The sequence below is a fragment of the Entamoeba histolytica genome, genomic scaffold, assembly GCF_000208925.1.
Source record: "Entamoeba histolytica HM-1:IMSS scf_1104750519203 genomic scaffold, whole genome shotgun sequence".
NCBI lineage: Eukaryota > Evosea > Mastigamoebida > Endamoebidae > Entamoeba > Entamoeba histolytica.
Window position 1 is genome coordinate 19,051 of NW_001914980.1, and position 20,581 is coordinate 39,631.

Here is a 20,581-nt window from a genome sequence, read left to right on the forward strand (position 1 = left end):
TAAATAGTTCTTATTTTACTGGAAAATTAAAAATTTTAAGGTTTTGTGAAAACCCTAAAAGAGAAAAAGGAGATTAGATTTTCTATTTTCTCTTTTTGTTGAAACCCAATAAAAATAATAAAAATAGAAATAATTTGTGTTTTAGAACAAAAGGAAAAGACACAAAAATGTTAAGTTAAGAACTTAGAAATAAAAAGAAATGAAAGAAAAGTAAAAAGAAATTCTAAAAAAAAGAAAACTGAAGAACTTGATGAAATCAATAATGTCGTATTTGGAACGAAGTGGGGTGAAATCGAGTGGAGTATCTGTTAATAGACTTATTAAAGGAGGGGTTAATAGTTTAAAGAAAATATTAAATAACAATGATTTTTCTAATGAATTATATTATAATAGACATTTACAAGAGTAGTTTGTTATTATGAATAAAAAAGGGGTATAACAAGAAAAAAAAAAGAGAAATATACCTAAAATTAAATTTAAAAGAATTTAATTAACTTTTTCTTTAGTTTTTGTAGAGAAGAAATTATAACACAATTAATAAGCTATATTTGTGGAATAGAAGTAAGTACAGAACAATTACAAAATAATGCAACAAGAGTATTATGTAATAATCTTCCAAAAATTAAAGATTATTTATTTGAAAAAAATGATTTCTTAACAGTATTAATTGAAACAATTGATTCAGAAAATACTAATACTCTTAGTTGTATTATTAAAGTAATAGATGAATTACTTGTTTCTAGTAATTCTACAATGTTTCAAATTATAGTAGAACAAGAATTACCAATTGATGAATTAATGAAATGTTTAGATATTGATGAAGTATATTCATTATTAAATGATTTATTAAGGTATAAAGAACAAGAACAATTTGTTGGAATTGAATGGCTTTCAAAACAATGTTTTATTGATAAATTACTTAATGTGTTTATACAACAAGGAAATTATGGAGATGATTATGATGAAGTTATGATTTATAATGTTACATTACTTTTTCAAACAATTTCTATTATTAAATGTGTTTCTATTAATCTTCAATTTAATACTAATGAACTTATTAAACCATTTTATAAAACAATTTTCACTTCCGTTTGTTTTAATTTTTTTTCATTTATTTAATTAAAAAAGAATTAAATAAATATTTATCATTAAGACAAGTAAGGGGTTTGTTCAAAATGGACTTGACATTATTCTTTCAATGCTTAAAGGTTGTACTAATGATCAAATTATTATAGAACCAGAATTTGTTCCAATTTGTTTAAACGAACTTATTACATATTCTGATTATATAACACATCATTTAAAATATAATAACGGAAATATTACTACTGAAAGAATTCAATTAATTGGAATTGTTCAATCAATGATTAATTCACGATATCAATCAATTTTACAATTTATAATTCAAAAACAATGGATTGACTATTGTATTGTTTGTGTTTATATTATAACTAACGTTAATATAAAAATCTAATCAATAGAATACATTTTATAGTTATGAACACGTTTCAACAATTTATCGTCAAACAATTCTTGATATACTAAACAGTATTTTTCAAGAGAATGGAATTGAATGTCTTGGTTTAGAATTATTAAAAAATGGTTTAATTCAACGAATGATAAAAGAAGATGAAAAGTCAGAAGAATATTAGTTTGTTATTATCTAACATTATTTTCATATTCATTAATTTAAATATTTTAAATTAATCTTCATAGTAAAATACATCATTGTTATTTTGATTGTCATATTTTCAATGTTTATTTAATGAATAACTTGTATCTTTTATCTACGAAAAATAAACCAACTAAATGTGGTCAGTTAATATCAAAAAATAATTCTTTCATTAATTATTTCGAAACAATTGTTGAAAAAAGAGAACAGGATCTTCCAATTGAATATTTTGTATCAAAAGAAATAGACCCCTTCAAAATGCCAGATGGTTATGCAGAAGATATGGACTATGATGATGATGACTTATACATGTGAAATTAAATATTTTTTAAATATCAGTGAAATTAACTGTTTTCATTTTTTATTTCTTTCACATCAACAGCTACTTCTTCTCTAATTTCTTTATTATCATCTTGTGGGAGACAGTCTTGATACAATTCTTTTGGTAAAAGTTTTATAATATTTGTATATAAAGATGTTCCTTCACCAAATTCTTTTGGATATTGAGTTTGTAAAGATTGGAATTGTTTTTGAATCATTTGACCAATATCCTTATTTAGTTGATAACATCTTAGTAATATTTGAATACCTTCTTTTTCAATATTTTCATTAAAACTCTTTTCTCGTTGTAAATAAATTAGTTCAAGTATAATTTGAGCAATAATATTAGTTTCTTTTTCATTGATAGTAATGTTAGATAGTTGTTCAATGATTTTATTTATTTGAACTTCTGGTTTTTTACAAAGAGATAACCATTCTTTTTCTATTGAATGATTTAATATCATTGTTTTAATTGATTCATTTAAACAATCTTCCCATCCTTCATTTGTTTCATTTGTTTTTACAGCTAATATTAATGTTTTAATAATTGAATCTCTTGCTTTACCACTTGGTAAATGTTGAATAAATGAACATACTGTTTTAACTGTTAAAGAATTGACTGTTTTTAATAATTCGTTACAAGCAATTGGCATTAAAATTGGTTTCTTTTCAACAATACGTTGAACAGCAGTTGGGTTATTAGTCATATGCTCAAAAAATAATTGTACGAGATGATTAATAGGAGTAAAATGTTCATAAGGTTGAGAAGAAATAAAATCAATCAAATGTTCTATATTTGTTGAAACATTTATTGTTAATGAAAAAACAATAGTATTGAAACATAATTCAAAGAATGAGAATGATTCAATTGCAAAAATTTTTTCATTTAATAATAATGGAATAATATTTATTAATTGTTCTGATTTAGAAAATATAATAAGTTGTAATACCGTAAGAATTTCTAATCGTTCGTGTTCATTTACTTCTTTAATAAGATTAATAAGAAATTTAATAAATTTAATTACATTATCATCATTTAATTGTTTAAATAAATCAATATCTTTAGTTTTATCTTTAATATATTCTTTTATTTTGTCATGGTTTGAATTATTATATAAAAAGGTACTAAACCAACTGCTTTCTTCTTGTTTTATTTGAATAAATGAAATAAATGGTTTAGATTTATTTTTAATAATAAGGTCATATTCTTCTAATTTGGCAATAAATAACACAACTTCTTTAGTTTCAATAAGAAAAGGAAGAGTTTCACTTATTTGTTGAATTAAAGTAATTGTAGCATGTAATTTTATTGGTTCATAAAAGAATTTATCTTCAATTAATATTCCACTTAATTGAAGTAATTGATGGATAGAATTTTTAATAATAACATATTCATCAAATTGTATTGAATGAAGAATTATTTGTTCATATAAATTTTTTTCTAGTTCATTAAACCGTTCTGATTTGGCTAATACGCTGAGAATTAAATTACAAAAAATGTTATAAAATTGACTATAAACTTCTGTATTAACTTCAACTTCTTTTCTACATAATGACTCTCTTAATTCTATTTCTTCATTTAATAATAATGTTGGAGTTGTAGTTGGTAATCTATTCAATACAATTAAAGGATGAGAAGAAACAAATAAGAAAATAAGGTTTAATTCATGTTTATTACAACAATTTTCTTTTAATATATTTAAATATTCTTCAAAAGAAGAAGGTTTTGATAATATTTCAATAAATGCATTTGAAATGTCATTAGAAGAACATTTTTCATTTGGGTGTTCATTAATATATTCTTTAGCAAAAAGATCAAATAACTTTTTTGTTTTTAATTTATCTTGAGGTAAACAAATATTCTTTATAATAGAAATAAATGCTTGACTTAATGACATTGTCACATATCCTATTTTTTTAATATAATCAATAAATACTTTTTCATTAAATTCATTTGGTTGTAAAAAATATTCTACCATTTTAATTTTATTAATTTGTGGTATTTCTACAAACATTTGAGCGATGATATTAGTTGTTTTCTCTTTAAAGTTATTTAATTTCAAATATTCATCAATACCAATTTCAAAATTATCATTAAATAATGCACCAATAACTCTCCATTCTTTTTTTCTATTTAATGAAGTTTTCCAATCAAAACCACCATTTTGTTTAAATGGTACAATCATTTGAAGACATTGTAAAGTTAAAGGAAGAAGTAAATGATAACCTTGTGCATTAATTTGTTTAAATAATGTCATTATAAAAAATTGAAAAAGATCAGTACAATATTCATCACAATCATAATTAATATATAATTTTGCCATACAATTATTCATTGATAATACACTTTTCAGATTAGTATAAATACATTGTAATATTTGATCTCCTCTTTCCTTGGGAATTTGATATTTAGAATCTGTACGATCATTATAAATAAAATCCATTAAATAAATCATTTGAACAAGATAACTTTCCATTTCTACTTTCATTTTAAATGAATTATTGAAAATATCATTTAAAAATGAAAATACTTCTTGAGAAAGATGATACTCTTCAGTAGAAATAATATTTTGAAGAGAAATTAAAGTAAGTAAATGAGGAATAATATCTTTTTTAAAGACTTTAAAAATTGCATTTGTTTGTTTTATTAAAAGATAATACTCATTATAAATATCATGTATCTGACGAATAACTAACATATAAACCTTTTCATATTCACAATAATTATAATTTAAACAAAATAATAAAAAGTCATGTAACTCAGAACCATTTTCTGTTTGAATAAAATATGAAATTTTTGAATGTAGAACATTATTTAAACATTCTAATATTATAGAAATATTATTGTTTATAAATATATTTATGTTACTATTAATTAAATTACCATATAATTGAATAAACCATTTAATACCTTTTTTAAGAATACATATGTCATTTTCATATTCCAAACAATCTCTAATAAAAAGTAATTTTTGAATAATAATTTTGTCTTTTTGTTCAATTTCTTTAATTTGAGTAAAAATAAATGAAGAAATAAAGTATTTTGCTTTATCAATGTTGTTTAAAAATTTTAATATTTTTCTCATTGCAATACATACAATTAAATGTACTTCCTCTGGTATTTCTTTTGTTTGTAAAATAACTAAAAAAGTTGTTAGTATAACTACAACATTTTCTTCGGTAATATTAGTTTTATGTCGTTGTTCATAAATTTGTAATGCATTAACAATATGATTCCTTACTAATGATTCCTGGTTTAATGTTAATGTATTAATTTCTTTCATCTCATTATATGTAAGTTTAAGAATAAGTGGATAATTGTTTACAGCCATTCCTTTCCTTTTCTTAGTTATTCACTTTTATATTTTTTTTTTCTTATATCTCTTTTTTTATCACTTTAGTTATTATTTTTTGTTTTATATCCAAAAAAACTATTAATAGATACTTTTCATTTTTTCATTCCTTTTCTTTTATTTCCTTCTGATAAAACGTCAAATCACCCATAAAAACGTATTTCCACGTCATCACATTTTTTGATCTTAAATAAAAACGATGAAAGAAGTAATCTTATTAATTACTTATTAATGTCAAGTTCTGAAGCACCTATTGTACAATCACTTGAAGCAATTCCCCCTTCACAAAACAACCAACAATTAGCTAAACCTGAACCAAAATGGATTCATCTATCTCGATATTTATCAAAGACGTCACAAAACCGAGTATTTGTTGATCCTAGTGGAGTTGGACATTTCAATTCTATGACATGGGAACCTCCATGTGAATTATTAGATTGTGGAACAAACTATTTACTCAAATTTGAAGTACCTGGTATTGATAAAAAGTCTTTATCTTTACAATATAGTAATAATTGGGTTATTGTTTCAGGTAATAAGAACATGCCAATTGATGAAGGTGATTTTTGTTTTACTGAGATATTATATGGTCAATTTAGAAGAGAAGTTCCTGTTCCTGTAGATGCAAGTAAAGATGGAATTAAAGCCTATTATCAAGAAGGTATTCTTTATGTGAAATTATTGAAAGTTTCAAATAGTAATTGGGTCAATGTCGAAATTGTTTAAAAACATAATTATAATTTCACTTTTTTCATTTTCCGTATTATTTGTTTTATTCCTTTGGTTATAATTAAAGCTTTATTAGACACTATTTTAAGAGTTGTCTTTTCAGCTATGATTCAATCTCATTTTATTGTATAAACTATGTTGTAAAATAGAATTAAATAGAATTATTTATTAATAACTTATGACCCAACGTCCAAATGAAATAATAAAATCAAAAAATATCAAGGACAAACTTTCTATTGTACAAATAATAATTCTTATTCCATTAGCCATTATTTGTTTTCCAACTTCTTTAACTCGATACCAAACTAAAAATTTAATTATTCCATCAAATTTTCCAAAAGCATCAGATTTATTTCCATCATTATTTATTTTAATATTCTTATCTCTATTTAGATATTTTTTAACAAAAGATGTCTTAAATCAACTTGGTGAATGGTGTATTGATGTTTGATATTTTTTTTTCTTTTAATTCTACAACATTCACATTGTTAGAGAAAAAAGTGGAATAATAAAAAGGTTAGAAAAGAACGTGTTAAACGTTTTGGTCATTGTGTATTTAAAAATATCTATTTCTTTATCACTGCTCCTCTTGGTATCTGTTTATTCAAAAATGAAGATTGGGTTCCTGCTGTGTTGTTTGGTAATGGAAAACAAGACATATCCTTACTTTGGGAAGATTTTCCCTTAACACCACAAACTAATAGTATTATTATATTTTATAACTGGGAATTAGGATACCATCTTCAATCCTTGTTATTTCATCTTTTATCTACTCCTCGTAATGATTTCTTTGAAACACTCTTACATCATTTATGTTCTGTTTTTTTGATGACATTTTCTTATACTAATAATTGTGCCAGAATTGGAGTTCTTGTTTTAATTCTTCATGATATTGTTGATGTTTTTATGTACTTTTCAAAATGGGCAATTGACCTTGAAAACATTATCCCTGGAAGTCTTTGTTTTATTTTCTTAACGTTTGTTTATGCTTTATTTAGACTATATGTATTTCCTATGTACATTATTCGAGCAGGTTTGATAGCCATAAACTATGTTCCTGACACAATTAAATATAAATATTTAACATATGGGTTATTCATGTTGATGTTATTTTCTTTACTAGCACTGCATATTTATTGGTTCTATCTTATTATACAAATGTTAATTCATTTAATAAGTGGAAAAGGTGCAAGAGACATTCATTCTATTGTAGAATAAATAGTAATTCAATCAATTATTTAATAAAATGTAATAATCATTAATTTCTTGATATATCTTCCTATATGTATTTGATTATTTTGTTCAAAACAACTTATTCTCATATCAACACTGAGTCGTATAGTTTCAAACAACCATATTATGTTTTTTTCTTTGATTCTTACTGAGCAAATGTATTCTGGCAGTGCTAAATTTTGCCAAATTCCATTAATTTTTTGCATGAAAACATCGTTTCCTTTTAAAATCCTTCCTTTAACTCCATCATTCGATGCAATAAATAAGAATTGTTGATTAGTCTCATCACAGAATATGAATGCTTTAATCCTTCTTTCCATGAAAATAAGTTGAATAATATTTTCATCAAGAAAAAATGAACCACTGAGAATAATTTCATATTGTCCTTTTCCAACTAATTGTCCTAGTTTTTGAATTTCTTTAATTGGCATTAAATCTCTTTCATGAAAACTTTGTGCTAAGAACAAAGAACGCTGAACTACTTTTGGACTAACTTCTGGGTCATTTATAATCATTCCAATCTCATTCATCCATTGGTCATCAACAATCTCTCCTAATGCATATATTTCTTCATCACTTATCCTATCTAAAATACTCATTAACATAATAAGATGTATTGTTCCATTTGATTTTATACATTTATTAGTATTACTATTTGTTATACTTTGTGTTTCTTTTTGAAGAGGTAATTGTCCTTGTTGGTTAATTGACTCTTTCTTTTTCATTTCGTTTTGACGTTGTTTTTGACTTTTACTCTTTTCTTGTACTGGTATTGAAAATTCTTCAACCTGATTTATATTATGATCAATGTCAGTAACTTTTTTTGTTTTTCTTGTTTCATGAATATCTTTCTTTTTTGTTGCTTTTTTACTTCCTTTTATTACATTGCATTCAATACTTTTTGGAGGTATTGGCAGTTTTTCAATCATTGAACCAAGTTCTCCTTTTTTCATATCTATTTTTTTAGATCTAGAACTTTTGTTTTTCTTTTTTTACTTACATGCTGTTATCACAACATTATCATTCAATTATTCCTTACTTATCTTCGTTAAAGGATGCCCAAAACTTTTCTTTAATTAACAAGAAAGCTCTTAGTTCAATACAATCATTAGAGGAAAATCCTTGTTATTCTGTTGTGTTTAATGGTAAAAAATTACCAGCAAAAACCTCTTCATTGAAACAAGAATTACTTTTGTTCAAAGGTATTCACTGTTTTAATTGTGGTAATCGAATAGAACAGTTAATAACTGAATGTTCTCGATTTTCTAGTATCAGACATTCAAACGGACATATTCCAATTCAATTAGAAAATAAAGTGATTCAATCAACATATATTCCAGAATGTCCTTCACACTTTTCACAATTACAAATTATTAACACAGTCTTTCCAAGTGATATATCTCGACTCTTAGAATTTTCATGTCTGAAGAAAGTAGTAATTTTCATTACCGAAGATGAAGTAATTTCACAATTGTATCAAACTGTTGTATCTTTATCTCCTTCTATCAAAGTTATTCTTCACTTTACCACATTGAGTAAAGACTCACTCAAACTACTTCAACAAACAAACGCTTATTTAGTTAGTTCTGACTGGAGAAATTTTATCTGTTATAAAACTGATAAATTTATTTGTTATTTATCTGAATTAGATACTCTATGTTTTAAACGAATAAAACAATTTCTTCCTCATTCAATTGAAATTTATTCAGAACCAACATTTCTTATACCAGTTAATGAATGTAAAGATGTCAATAAAATTTATTCATTAAAAGAATTTGATGGAATTCAAAAAGTGAGTCTTAATGGAATTTATACTAAAGGAATTACTATTGAATTACCCATGACTATTACTGAATTAAATTCTGATTTTAATATATTAAATCTTATTGATTTAACTCAATTAAGAAATGCTACATTAAAATGGATACCTGAAATATTAAACCTTCCTTTATTAAACACAATAAAATTAAATAATTGTGAATGTATAATTGATCTTCATCAATGTTGTTCATTAGAAAATGTACAAATAGAAAAATGTTCAAGTCCATTAATCATTTTATCTTCTTCAATTAAATTCTTAGTTGTTGAATATTGTAAATTTATTAATTCACTTACTCTTCCATTATCAATTGAAAAATTTGTGATAAAAGACTGTTTTTCATTAACAGAACTTAAAAATTCTTCAGTAGTACAACCAATTGGTGTAACAATAAAAAATTGTAATTCATTAAAGAATGTAATTTTAAATTATAATAAATAAAGAACATTGTTATATAAAACAGAAGAAGATTGTATTATTAACGTTAATGAATTAAAAGAACATGGAGTAACTTGTCTTAACTTTTAATCTAATCTTTTTTAAATTCATTTTGTTGGTTATCTGTAAAAGAGTTGTTAATGTCATTATGAATAGTCATACTTTCTATTTGCTTATTATTCATTTCAGTTTGTTCTTCAACTATCTTAACGTTTTCTATTTTATTAAACAAATAGAAATTAATAATTCTAACAATTTCAAACCTAAAATATCTCCAAAAACAATAATAAACGTGGTCATAAAGTACATAAATTGTCCATATACAATACATCAAAAACAATATCTTGTCTATATATTCCCAATGAAGTAACATAATATAAATTCCATAAACACTTAGAATTGAATAATAAATAACTCGAGTTATAACAAACATTATAGAATAAATATCATCTAATAACTGGTGATATTTAGCAGGTACAAGTTGGTTAAGTTCTGAAATAAGTAAAGAAACAGAATCTAATAATAATCTAACAATTAAGCCACCACACTGTTTTACATAAAACATATAAAGAATTCCAATATAACCAGGTATTGTATGCATTAGAATTGTTCTAAGTTCATCTGTTTGATTGTTTTCTTTTAAAGTAATAACAAAATCAGTAATTTCCATTACATATGATATAGAAACTTCAAATAAAATAATTTCCTGAAGCAAAGTCATTCCAAGTAAATAATGAGGTTCAGCGTCTTCATGTAAAGAAAAAATAATACATCCTAATAAGAATACTACTTCTAATATTGTAAAATGACTTCGATATTTCCATTTTCTAAAATATACACCTATCCAAACGGCAATTGGTGTCATAATAAAAACACCCCACACAAAAATATTCATTGAAATTAATTGTTTTATTTATTTTGTAGTTTATGAAAATAAAGTTCTATTTTACTTCTTTGTTTTTATAATTGTTAAGAATAAGTGTCTCACTTTGTTGAATTAAAAAAAAATTCTACTGAATCATTGTTTCATTGTATACATTAAAATTTGACTTTGTTACTTTAAAAAAACTACCATTTTTTTTCATATTTAAACAGGTTAGATTCAATTTAAACAGAATCTATTGAATTTATTTCACGAGTAATAAATTTGAAGAAATTATAACAAAAAAGAAAAAATATAAATCAATATCACTCAGAAAATTAAGTAATATTAAATAACTGAAAATAAGTAGTATTTTAATGAATATAAACATAATTATTATCAAAGCTACATCACAATAACTACAATACCAATGTTTAACTATTTCAATTATCACTTCAACAAATATCATCGTCATAAATAGTAAACAATTTTAATAGAAATAAATGTCACAATAAAAAATAAAGAGTATAACCACTTGAAAAACAAACAAAGAAGAATAAACCAATTAATAAACAAAAGAAATGAAACTACAGAAGCAGTGAATGATACACAAAATAGAACCATTAAGAGAACAAAGGGAATATTTGGGTATGTAGTAAATAACGTAAATAATATTTTAAATAAATAGAAAGAAAAAAAGTGGTGGTAAATAAGAAATAGCATATTTAATAAATATAGGTCGAGTAGAACTAAAACAAATAAATAAGAAGAAGAATAGAATGAAATTGCATTATATTTTAATAAGTCACTACAACTATAATTAATAAAAATATGCAACACTAATATTGTATACAATAACCATAAAAACAGATATTCTATTGTGAATTTTTATTTTGAAATAAACTTTATTGAAGAAACAGAATGTGATATGTCATTTGAACAACAATTTCTCATTATAAAAAGTCAAACTACAAACATATCCAACTTATATTTTATTATATTTAACTTAATTAATATGTAAAAAATTTCTTCCAATATCAAACATACTGTGGTTGTATAAACATTATCATGTGGTAAAAACAAATTATCTAAGAATAAAACAGAGATTTTTGTATAAATCAGAAAAAAGGAAAAAAAACATAAACCAATTTAATAAATTTACTTAAATAATAAATTATAAGTTATTAAAAATAAAGAAACCATAATAATATTTATGTAAATAAAAGATTTTTTAAAATAATAATCAAGAAAATAAAGTAACAGCGCTTTGTGTAGGAATAATTTCGGTGATTGGCTTTATTCCAAGGGAAAGCTTGCAACAATAATTGAGGGATATATAAATGTCTACTTGTTTAAAAAGTAGTAGTAATATGCTTCAAATATTTTATTAATACTCTTTTTGTTATAAATAAAAAACAAAATAAAAAATAATTAACTAATTAAAAAAGATAATAATTACCATTGTTGAGCTAAAATTTTCTTAACGCCCAAATCCAGTTGTTTGACCGAATCCAGTTGTTCCAAATCCTCCCTGTGTTTGTTGTCCAAATCCATTTGTTCCAAATCCTCCTTGTTGTTGTCCAAATCCATTTTGCTGTCCACCTAACATTCCTCCTTGTTGACCTCCAAATAATCCTTGTTGTTGTCCAAATCCATTTTGTTGACCTCCAAATAATCCTTGTTGTTGTCCGAAGCCATTTTGTTGAGTACCAAATACCCCTTGTTGTTGACCAAATCCATTTTGTTGTCCACCTAACATTCCTCCTTGTTGTGGAACAGGTTTATTTCCATTATTTGCTTTATAATCTTCTGTTCGAATTTCAATTAACGACTTATTTTTGAATTGTGACATAAAATTGATTGATTTATAATTTGATCCTTCTTTGATTGTTTCTTGATATTTAACAAAAGAACTTCCAGTTTGTGGTTGACCAAATCCACCCATACCATTATTTTGTTGTTGACCAAATCCACCCATACCATTATTTTGTTGTTGACCAAATCCACCCATACCAGTGTTTTGTTGTTGACCAAATGTTCCAAATCCACCCATACTATTATTTGGTTGTTGACCAAATGTTCCAAATCCACCCATACCGTTATTTGGTTGTTGACCAAATCCACCCATACCATTATTTTGTGATTGACCAAATCCACCCATAAGATTATTTTGTGGTTGACCAAATCCACCCATACTATTATTTGGTTGTTGACCAAATCCACCTAACCCACTGTTTTGTTGTTGACCAAATGTTCCAAATCCACCCATACTATTATTTGGTTGTTGACCAAATCCACCCATACCATTATTTTGTTGTTGACCAAATGCTCCAAACATTATCTTGTTGAATTTTTTAAGTTCTAAACTGAGCTTTTATTTGTTAAATAATAACTAATTATTAATTATAGTATAAAAATAATTCACAATTACAAAAAAATAATTCACAAAATATAACAAAAAAACAAATAACACAAAACTAGAAAAAGGAAAAAATCAAAGAACTTGAAATAGGGTTAGGTCTGATAATAAGAATAAAATGGATATTTTAATAATTTATTCACTGAAGTGTGTTTGGAATGACTAAAACTTTTGATGGAATAAGTTCATTAACAAAAGTGCCACTTCCGAAAGTTGACAATATTTCACCAACAATTATTAACGTTACAAATCAACAAAATGGTATTTCGTCTTTTGATTTACTCAAAAGTGATAGTGTTAGTAATTTTAATGAAAAAGAAGTATCAAAAACTATTGATGTCTCAAAACAAAGTACTAAACAATATTCTCAAATACCTTCTTTCATAATTCAAACTGCAAGGCCTATTCCTAAATTAAATATTCCACCACTAGAAGTACAACAAAATGAAAATATTTCTACGTCACAATTAAGTAAATCTTTTATTGTTAATAAGGAAACAAAAAGTATAAATACTCAATCAGATTCATTAAAAACAATAAATGAATTTTTACAACCAGAAAAGAAAGAAATACGTTTTCAATGTTCTCAACTCCAATTAAATCATCTAAATTCTCTCAAAACAAAAGACAAAAAGAAACCCGATTGGGAACGATTAAAACAAGTTTCAAAAACAAATGAAGCTTGTCAACAAGCAGTTTTTATTGGGTTGTTAAACATGTTTGGATATGAAATTGGGATAGAGAGAGTATATAAAATATCAAAAAAGACATTTCCTTTATTAACTATCAAATTTGTTCATAGATGTACTCCTGATGGAAATCAAGATATGGAAATTATGAATAGTGCTACTCGGTTAAGTGAAGAAATGTTAAAATCATCTACTGTTGAAGATAAAAAGAAAAGAAGACAACGTAAAAGAAATATGGATGCTTCAATTTGTAATTCATTAATGGATTATCTTGAACAAGAAGGAGTAAAATTTGAAATAAAAGGGACTAGAAGTGCTCAGTATACAATGGTTATGAAAAAGGTTAAAGACATTGACTTAGTATTGTTCAATAAACAAAGAAAAATTAATCAGAAAGATATTGTAAATATAGGAAAATACATTAACAATCACTTAGTCAAAATGATGGGTGGATTAAAGAGAAGAGCTATCTCTTCTGAACAATTCATTAGAATTGAACCAAATGAGCCAGACGTTACTAATATATTTTTAAACCACTTTAATGGACTACTGAAAGAGTTTGATGAGAGTACAAAATGTATTGATATTGACTATGACTCATCACAAAATTTTCTCACATGGTCGGCTTTGCCACAACCTTTCCGTTATAATAAATTAAAATACCCAAATGAATATTATTCATTCATTAAACCAGATATTATAGACTTTATATGTCATTCTTTTTCTTGAACCTAAAATATTAATAACTAACTTGTACTTTTGTTTGATTTGTTTATTAGAAGTTTTATTTCCTTAGTTATTTGAGTTTACAAAATAATCAATTAAAATGTTTGTAAAAAATCAATTATCATTAATTAATTCCCCCACTCTAAAACAGGAATTGGTTCAGGTTGTTGTTCTTTTACTTTAAGTAACGTTTGTTCTAAATCAAATATACTTTCAGTTAAACGAATAGACTCTTCATAAATAGTACTTTGAGATATTCCATCCATAACCTTTTTAAGTAAATTAAGATGATCTAACAATCTTACTTCTTGTGATGAAACTTTTAAAAATTGTTGAACACAATATACTAAACATTGATCAACCTCCTCTCCTGTTAAGTCATGAATGTTTTTACTCATAATTTCTTCTTCTTTCTTTATACCTTCCAAAAGACCTTGTGCCGCATAATCCTTAATTTGATTTTCCATTTCTGAATAGTGCTTTTCTAAAATTTGTTCTTTTGCTGTAACACTTCCTTTTTTAATTCCATTTTTCTCTCGAATTTCATTTTCTAAATCAATGCAATCACTAAAAATCTTCTGATTACTTTTAGTTTTTTCATCAATATTCCCTTTGAATTGTGAAATTTCAACTCTCATTTGATCCAATGGAATTACTTTAGATAATACACTTTCTTCATTTGATGGAACTGAATACCTTGAGACTGGTTTGTTGTCATTATGTCTTATTCCACATTCACTTTTGATTCTACTTCGTTCCATTTTAATTTGTTTTGCTTCATTTTCAATTTCTCCTTTCACTTTTTCAATACTTTTTCTTTCTTTCTCTTTAATTTCTTTTTCTCTATCTATTTGGTATTGTTCTAATTCTCTATGTTCCTGTTCTCTAACCTCTTTCAATTTAGTGAGTTGTGCCAATAAAACTTCTTTTTCTTCTTTTAATGTATTAAATTCTTCTTCTTTCTTTCTTAAAGACCTTCTAAATCCAACGACATCATTATAATAGTCTAAACTCATTTCTCTAACCTCTTTTAGTTGTTTTGATAACATCTTAATTTGTTCCTCTTGTTCTATACCAGATTTACCTGCTACTTTTTCAACTTGAAGTTTTAACTCTGAAGTTTTGGTTTCTTGCTCTTTTAATTGTTTTTTCAAATCAATAATAGTTACATTCTGTTGTTTGATTAGTTTGTTTAGAGAATCAATTTCTTCTTTGTTATTATGAATAATTTTCAAATTTTGCTTACGATCATCAAGTAGTAGTTGTTTTTCATATTCTAATTTATTTTTTTGTTCTTTATACCTATTAATTTCATTTTCTTCATAAGGAGCAAGAACTTTTGTAGGATCTCCTTGACTAAAATCAACTAATTCCATGAAAGTAGTAAATCTATCTGATAGTGGTGGACTTAAAATTAACTCATAAATATATTTTATAGATTCCCTCATCTCATCAAGTCCACGCTTTCGAATCATATAATAAATAATTCTATGAAATCTAGTATAATTAGTTGGGTCTTGTTTGATAGTAGCTTGGTATGTATAGTCTGATGTATATATAGGATTTAACCAATCAGAACGTCGACTTGCCATTTCAATAAATAATAATTATTAGTTTATGTAAGACATTTTCTAAAATTCTATGACTTTTTTCGAATCTAGAATTTAATTAAAAAATTATATGAACCAAACTCTTTTCTTTATGCCTTGTCTTTTATTATAGTACTTTTGTCTTTTCTACAAAAATGATTATCCTCAAGAAAGATTGATATCAAAAGACAAACAACTTGGTTATATATAAAAAAAAGAAAACAGTTATTCATTTTTAGCTTTCTTTGATGAACGAGATACTGTAGTTCCAACTTTTTGCCATTCAATATAGTTTGCTCGTAAATAAGGCATTGGTAATCCAAATGCTAATAAACAAAATGCTAATCCGATTCCATAGATTGAAAGCATTACAAATACGTTTTGTGTAATAAAGCCAATAATAAATCCAAGAATCTAAAGACAGTTAATAACAAAATAAACAAATTAATGAAAATGACATTGTAACAAAAAAAAATTCAATGAAGAACAAACCGTGATGATTGGAATGAGAGTTGAAATATTTTTGTTAACAATCCTTTGTCCAACAAAGTCAATTGGAGGAATACTAAATTGAAGTTTGTTCATTGAAAATAATAAGATTATATCTTGTTAAAAATTTATCTTAAAAATAAATAACACAATACTACCAAGAAACGATGAATTTTGTTATTTAAGCAAAAAAATCAGGAACGGCTTTAGGAATTTGCTGTCGTAATGGCTTCCAATTCTTTGGCATAGCAGAGAGGGGTGGTGCACAATATTGAACTGAGTCAATCACTCCAGCACCACTAACTTCCAAATAACACCCTAAATTACCAAATTCTCCAACAAAATTTGTTGCACTCCAAATAGAGTGAATGGATTTATTATCAGAAAGTACTTCACCTAATGGTTGTAGTGAATTTGTGTTAATAAGAAGCTTAAAATGTCTTGAAGGATTATTAGAATTTTCTTTTTCAAGGTATTGAGCAACGTCAGCTTCAGTAAATTGGTATTCATCATTTCGTTCATACCATTTGAAATATTTTGTGTATTTTTCTTCTTTAGGTTGAGCAATAATAAACCAAGTTAAAGCGTCAGATGCAGTGAGATTCTTTACACGAGGAAGAGTATTAAGATTATCTAATGAGACATGATTTAAAATTCCACCATGACAACATAAATAAGTTTCTTGAACAACAGCAGCAATAGGTAAATATTTGAATGTTTCCACAATCATTTGGTAAACATTATCATTACCATATTTACTAAAACATTCAGATTGAAATCCACCAATTTCACTAAACATTTTAAGTTCATTTTGACCACGGAGCATAATTATTTTAGTTGGATATAAAACTTTATAACACATTAAGATGATGTAAACCTCTAATCCATTCATTCCAAAATTAACATAATCTCCTAAAAACAAATAATTTGTAAATGGTATTTTCCCTGACATTTTAAAAATATTTAATAAATCATGTAATTGTCCATTTAAACATCCAACAATTGTTACTTGACTATTAATTGGAACAACATTTTGTTCTCTTAAACAAATAACTTTAAATTGTTCACAAATTTCTTTTATAACTTCTTCATGAATAACTTCTAATTCACTGACTTTATTAATACATTCATTTAAATGTGCCATAGTCGTAACCATCTCTTTCTTTTCTTTCTTTTTTTTTAGAAAATTTTATTATTTTTTTTATAAATTCTTTTTATAACAAAAAAATTATTTTTGTTATTTGTAAAATAAAATGAAACCCTCCTCATTTATTTTTTTAGAAAAGAAGAACTTTTTTCAATTAAAAATTATGCCAATAAGATATAAGTGTATTGTTATAGATCATGATGATACAACTGTTGATTCCACTCCTTCAGTCCATTATCCAGCATATTTAGATTTTGCTGTTTGTTTTTTATTTAAATTCTTTAAATTTTGATAATAACTATATTCAGAACAGTGTTATGAAAGGAAGAGACTACAAAATTTTGTCATTACAAGAATGGTATAGAATGTTATGGGATTATGACTATTTTGAATACATTAGAGATGTTATGAAATTAAATAAAGAAGAACAAGATCTTGAATATAAATTGTGGATTGAATATACAGCTACCAGACATCCTCAGATGTTTCCAGGATTTCTTGAGATGTTAATTGAATATAAGAAACAAGGAGGTATAGTTTGTGTATGTTCTCATTCACATGCTAAAGATATTAAAAGACATTATGAAGAACATAACTTTACTCCAGATGAAATATTTGGTAGTGTTAGAGGACATCCAGAATTGTGTAAACCATATACTTATCCTATTGATACTATTAAAGAAAAATATCATCTAAAACCATCTGATATTGTAGTTATTGATGACCTTACACCAGGATTTACAATGGCAAAGTCTGCAGGAGTAGATGCAATTGGAGTTTTATATGGAGAAGGACATGAGTTAGTAGAAGATGATATTAAAAAGGTTTGTAAATATGTTTTTAATACAGTTTCAGACCTTTCTAACTTTTTGTTAAATCCAGTAGAACCATAAATATTTTGTAGTTGAATGGTTTAATTTAATATTTTTAATGTTTGGCTTTATTTCACTCATCATACAATTCATTACTTTCTATTATTGTTGGTTGTTCTTCATTTAAGTCGTCTTCATTTTTAAGTATTAAAGGATGGTCATGTTCTTCTTCTATGTGTTGGTCTAAATCTGGTTGTTGTTGAGGTTCTTCTTCATGAATTGTATCATCACTAACTTGTGCACAAACATAAAACGCAATTTCAGCAGAAACTTCCTTGTCATCTGATTCATAAGTACATTCAATATATAACATTTTATTTGAATTCATTAATATTATAACCTTTTTTGATTGGTCTAATGCCTTTTTAATAGCTCTAAAATAATTCAAATGATATCGTGCTGTGACATTAGCCAGACATTCAAAATGAACAAATGTTTGAGATGAGTATGTTGTAGTAATAGAATCTGAAGGTGATTGTGATGATATCATTAACTTTCCATGAATGTCTGTTTCAAATGTAATATACATATGATTCCATTCTAATGACCTAAATGATGGCATTAATGATATTGAAGTAGCGGAGATATGTAATATTCCTTTGTAAGTACTAAATTCAAATACCCTATTATTATAAGAGTCTTGTGAAAAAGTAGATATTTTCATTCTAACGGTTGTAATTCTAGTTCTAAGTTGCAATAATACAGAACTAGTTTCTAAAATATAAATGTCAACTCTTGACTCTGTTTGGATAAGTGCAGACTCAAAAAATACTAATAAATCTTTTAATGGTAATCGTAAATTAATTTCTTGGTCTTTTTCTTCAAATCCATATATCTCAAATAAATCTCTTTGCCAAAAAACAATACATTGAAATACACCTTTCTCTTCTATAAACAATTTAATTCCATTACTGTCAATCCATAAATTAATAACTGGAGTTTTTGATTCTTTATTATATAATAATTGGAGTGTAGAAGATAATGTTTTTACATACCTTGACGTAAATTGAAATTGGCTTTGATTCATTTGTTCTGTTTGTCTCATAGAACTTCCATTTGTTGGACCATTAGTTGTTGAAAGACTAGTAACATCTCTTTCAAGAAGGTCTTCAGAAATATAACTTTCATTTAGTTGTGACATAATTAATATAGAACAGAACTATACTATAAATTTTTAAGATAAAGACTTTGAAACTCTTTTCAAATAAAAAGTTGAGGTATTTTATTTTTTTTTCTTTCATAAAACAATCAATTTATCAGTTGAAGTTGTATTTTTTCCATAAACTCATCAAATGCCCTCTCTAATTCTAGTTGGTGTTCACTCATTTTTTGTTTCTTTAATGGACAATCACAAGTAGCATGTGAACTATCACCACAAAATCCACATTTGACTCCACTTTCGTATTGTTCAACTTCATAAACTCTGTCTTCTCTGAATGTTCCATTCCAAAGAGCAAGTTCTCTTAATTGATTATGTTTAAGTACATTAATTTCTTCTGAAGGTGCACTAATAATTTTAGTAATTTCTTCACAAGCAAGGTCTAAAGCTTCTTGAGTATCTGCAGTAATAAATACATGAGAGTCTTCATTGTCTTTGTCTCCATATCCTGACAATTTCCCTAATTTTTTTGGATCTTTACCTCTAATAGAAATTTTAGCTCCACTATCTTTTTCAAGTCTTTTCTGATTATCCCCTCGTGGTCCAATTATCAAACCAATAAAATTAGTGTCAGGCCTATCTTTAGGGAAATATATCTTTTTTGTTCGTTTTCCACTTGGTTTAGCAAGTTCAGCTGGAATTCTAAATGATGGATATATTTCAATTGCTCTATCAACAACATAAAGACGTTCATTTTTTAATTTTTCTTCCCTTCTCATTTCTCTTGTTATCTCTTGTTGATTTTCATTATATTGTTTTGGAGGTGATGGTGTTCTATCTCGTTCAGTATTTAGTCCAAGTCGGTGTGTTCCAAGGGCATATTGTAACTCTTCATATCTAATCCTTATTGCCAATGTATCCCAATACTTTTCATCTAATGAAGGAGGAATATGAACAGGAATGTTTGGCAATACATCTCTTATTTTTCTGTCCCATCTAGAAACTCTTTTTTCATGAATAGGAAGTCCTCCAGGATGAGTAAATCGTTCTTTATAATCAACTTCTTTTACTTCTTCCATTTTCTTGTTTTTTAATTTTTTTAGTTTTATGTAACAAAAAAAAAA

At 25.5% G+C, this 20,581-nt stretch overlaps 15 protein-coding genes across 15 annotated transcripts; 6 read left to right on the top strand and 9 right to left on the bottom strand.

Annotated features, from left to right (window-relative positions):
- Positions 1 to 262: 262 nt before the first annotated feature.
- Positions 263 to 1,652, top strand: EHI_193370 (uncharacterized protein; the record flags this gene model as incomplete). Its single annotated transcript, XM_646856.2, has 4 exons — positions 263 to 408; positions 507 to 1,089; positions 1,154 to 1,432; positions 1,482 to 1,652. 4 exons carry the CDS (start codon positions 263 to 265, stop codon positions 1,650 to 1,652), a joined length of 1,179 nt encoding a protein of 392 aa, XP_651948.2.
- Positions 1,653 to 2,016: 364 nt separating this feature from the next.
- EHI_193380 (uncharacterized protein) lies at positions 2,017 to 5,325 on the bottom strand (the record flags this gene model as incomplete). The annotated part of the gene is made up of 1 exon (XM_646855.1): positions 2,017 to 5,325. The coding sequence occupies one exon, from the start codon at positions 5,323 to 5,325 to the stop codon at positions 2,017 to 2,019; it is 3,309 nt and encodes a 1,102-aa protein (XP_651947.1).
- A 252-nt stretch (positions 5,326 to 5,577) lies between these two features.
- EHI_193390 (heat shock protein, Hsp20 family, putative) lies at positions 5,578 to 6,072 on the top strand (the record flags this gene model as incomplete). Its single annotated transcript, XM_646854.1, has 1 exon — positions 5,578 to 6,072. The coding sequence occupies one exon, from the start codon at positions 5,578 to 5,580 to the stop codon at positions 6,070 to 6,072; it is 495 nt and encodes a 164-aa protein (XP_651946.1).
- A 181-nt stretch (positions 6,073 to 6,253) lies between these two features.
- EHI_193400 (longevity-assurance family protein) lies at positions 6,254 to 7,293 on the top strand (the record flags this gene model as incomplete). Its single annotated transcript, XM_646853.1, has 2 exons — positions 6,254 to 6,520; positions 6,568 to 7,293. 2 exons carry the CDS (start codon positions 6,254 to 6,256, stop codon positions 7,291 to 7,293), a joined length of 993 nt encoding a protein of 330 aa, XP_651945.1.
- Positions 7,294 to 7,313: 20 nt separating this feature from the next.
- Positions 7,314 to 8,261, bottom strand: EHI_193410 (uncharacterized protein; the record flags this gene model as incomplete). The annotated part of the gene is made up of 1 exon (XM_646852.1): positions 7,314 to 8,261. The coding sequence occupies one exon, from the start codon at positions 8,259 to 8,261 to the stop codon at positions 7,314 to 7,316; it is 948 nt and encodes a 315-aa protein (XP_651944.1).
- A 47-nt stretch (positions 8,262 to 8,308) lies between these two features.
- On the top strand, positions 8,309 to 9,568 carry EHI_193420 (uncharacterized protein; the record flags this gene model as incomplete). Its single annotated transcript, XM_646851.1, has 1 exon — positions 8,309 to 9,568. The coding sequence occupies one exon, from the start codon at positions 8,309 to 8,311 to the stop codon at positions 9,566 to 9,568; it is 1,260 nt and encodes a 419-aa protein (XP_651943.1).
- An 88-nt stretch (positions 9,569 to 9,656) lies between these two features.
- On the bottom strand, positions 9,657 to 10,460 carry EHI_193430 (uncharacterized protein; the record flags this gene model as incomplete). Its single annotated transcript, XM_646850.1, has 1 exon — positions 9,657 to 10,460. The coding sequence occupies one exon, from the start codon at positions 10,458 to 10,460 to the stop codon at positions 9,657 to 9,659; it is 804 nt and encodes a 267-aa protein (XP_651942.1).
- A 1,447-nt stretch (positions 10,461 to 11,907) lies between these two features.
- On the bottom strand, positions 11,908 to 12,765 carry EHI_193440 (uncharacterized protein; the record flags this gene model as incomplete). Its single annotated transcript, XM_646849.1, has 1 exon — positions 11,908 to 12,765. The coding sequence occupies one exon, from the start codon at positions 12,763 to 12,765 to the stop codon at positions 11,908 to 11,910; it is 858 nt and encodes a 285-aa protein (XP_651941.1).
- A 239-nt stretch (positions 12,766 to 13,004) lies between these two features.
- EHI_193450 (uncharacterized protein) lies at positions 13,005 to 14,264 on the top strand (the record flags this gene model as incomplete). The annotated part of the gene is made up of 1 exon (XM_646967.2): positions 13,005 to 14,264. One exon carries the CDS (start codon positions 13,005 to 13,007, stop codon positions 14,262 to 14,264), a length of 1,260 nt encoding a protein of 419 aa, XP_652059.1.
- A 125-nt stretch (positions 14,265 to 14,389) lies between these two features.
- EHI_193460 (uncharacterized protein) lies at positions 14,390 to 15,853 on the bottom strand (the record flags this gene model as incomplete). The annotated part of the gene is made up of 1 exon (XM_646966.1): positions 14,390 to 15,853. One exon carries the CDS (start codon positions 15,851 to 15,853, stop codon positions 14,390 to 14,392), a length of 1,464 nt encoding a protein of 487 aa, XP_652058.1.
- Positions 15,854 to 16,075: 222 nt separating this feature from the next.
- On the bottom strand, positions 16,076 to 16,435 carry EHI_193470 (uncharacterized protein; the record flags this gene model as incomplete). The annotated part of the gene is made up of 2 exons (XM_001913787.1): positions 16,076 to 16,264; positions 16,343 to 16,435. The coding sequence occupies 2 exons, from the start codon at positions 16,433 to 16,435 to the stop codon at positions 16,076 to 16,078; spliced, it is 282 nt and encodes a 93-aa protein (XP_001913822.1).
- An 85-nt stretch (positions 16,436 to 16,520) lies between these two features.
- On the bottom strand, positions 16,521 to 17,495 carry EHI_193480 (serine/threonine protein phosphatase PP2A catalytic subunit, putative; the record flags this gene model as incomplete). Its single annotated transcript, XM_001913788.1, has 1 exon — positions 16,521 to 17,495. One exon carries the CDS (start codon positions 17,493 to 17,495, stop codon positions 16,521 to 16,523), a length of 975 nt encoding a protein of 324 aa, XP_001913823.1.
- A 154-nt stretch (positions 17,496 to 17,649) lies between these two features.
- Positions 17,650 to 18,379, top strand: EHI_193490 (haloacid dehalogenase-like hydrolase domain-containing protein; the record flags this gene model as incomplete). Its single annotated transcript, XM_646964.2, has 2 exons — positions 17,650 to 17,745; positions 17,795 to 18,379. 2 exons carry the CDS (start codon positions 17,650 to 17,652, stop codon positions 18,377 to 18,379), a joined length of 681 nt encoding a protein of 226 aa, XP_652056.2.
- Positions 18,380 to 18,431: 52 nt separating this feature from the next.
- Positions 18,432 to 19,499, bottom strand: EHI_193500 (uncharacterized protein; the record flags this gene model as incomplete). Its single annotated transcript, XM_646963.1, has 1 exon — positions 18,432 to 19,499. One exon carries the CDS (start codon positions 19,497 to 19,499, stop codon positions 18,432 to 18,434), a length of 1,068 nt encoding a protein of 355 aa, XP_652055.1.
- A 107-nt stretch (positions 19,500 to 19,606) lies between these two features.
- On the bottom strand, positions 19,607 to 20,536 carry EHI_193510 (RNA-binding protein, putative; the record flags this gene model as incomplete). The annotated part of the gene is made up of 1 exon (XM_646962.1): positions 19,607 to 20,536. One exon carries the CDS (start codon positions 20,534 to 20,536, stop codon positions 19,607 to 19,609), a length of 930 nt encoding a protein of 309 aa, XP_652054.1.
- Positions 20,537 to 20,581: the final 45 nt, after the last annotated feature.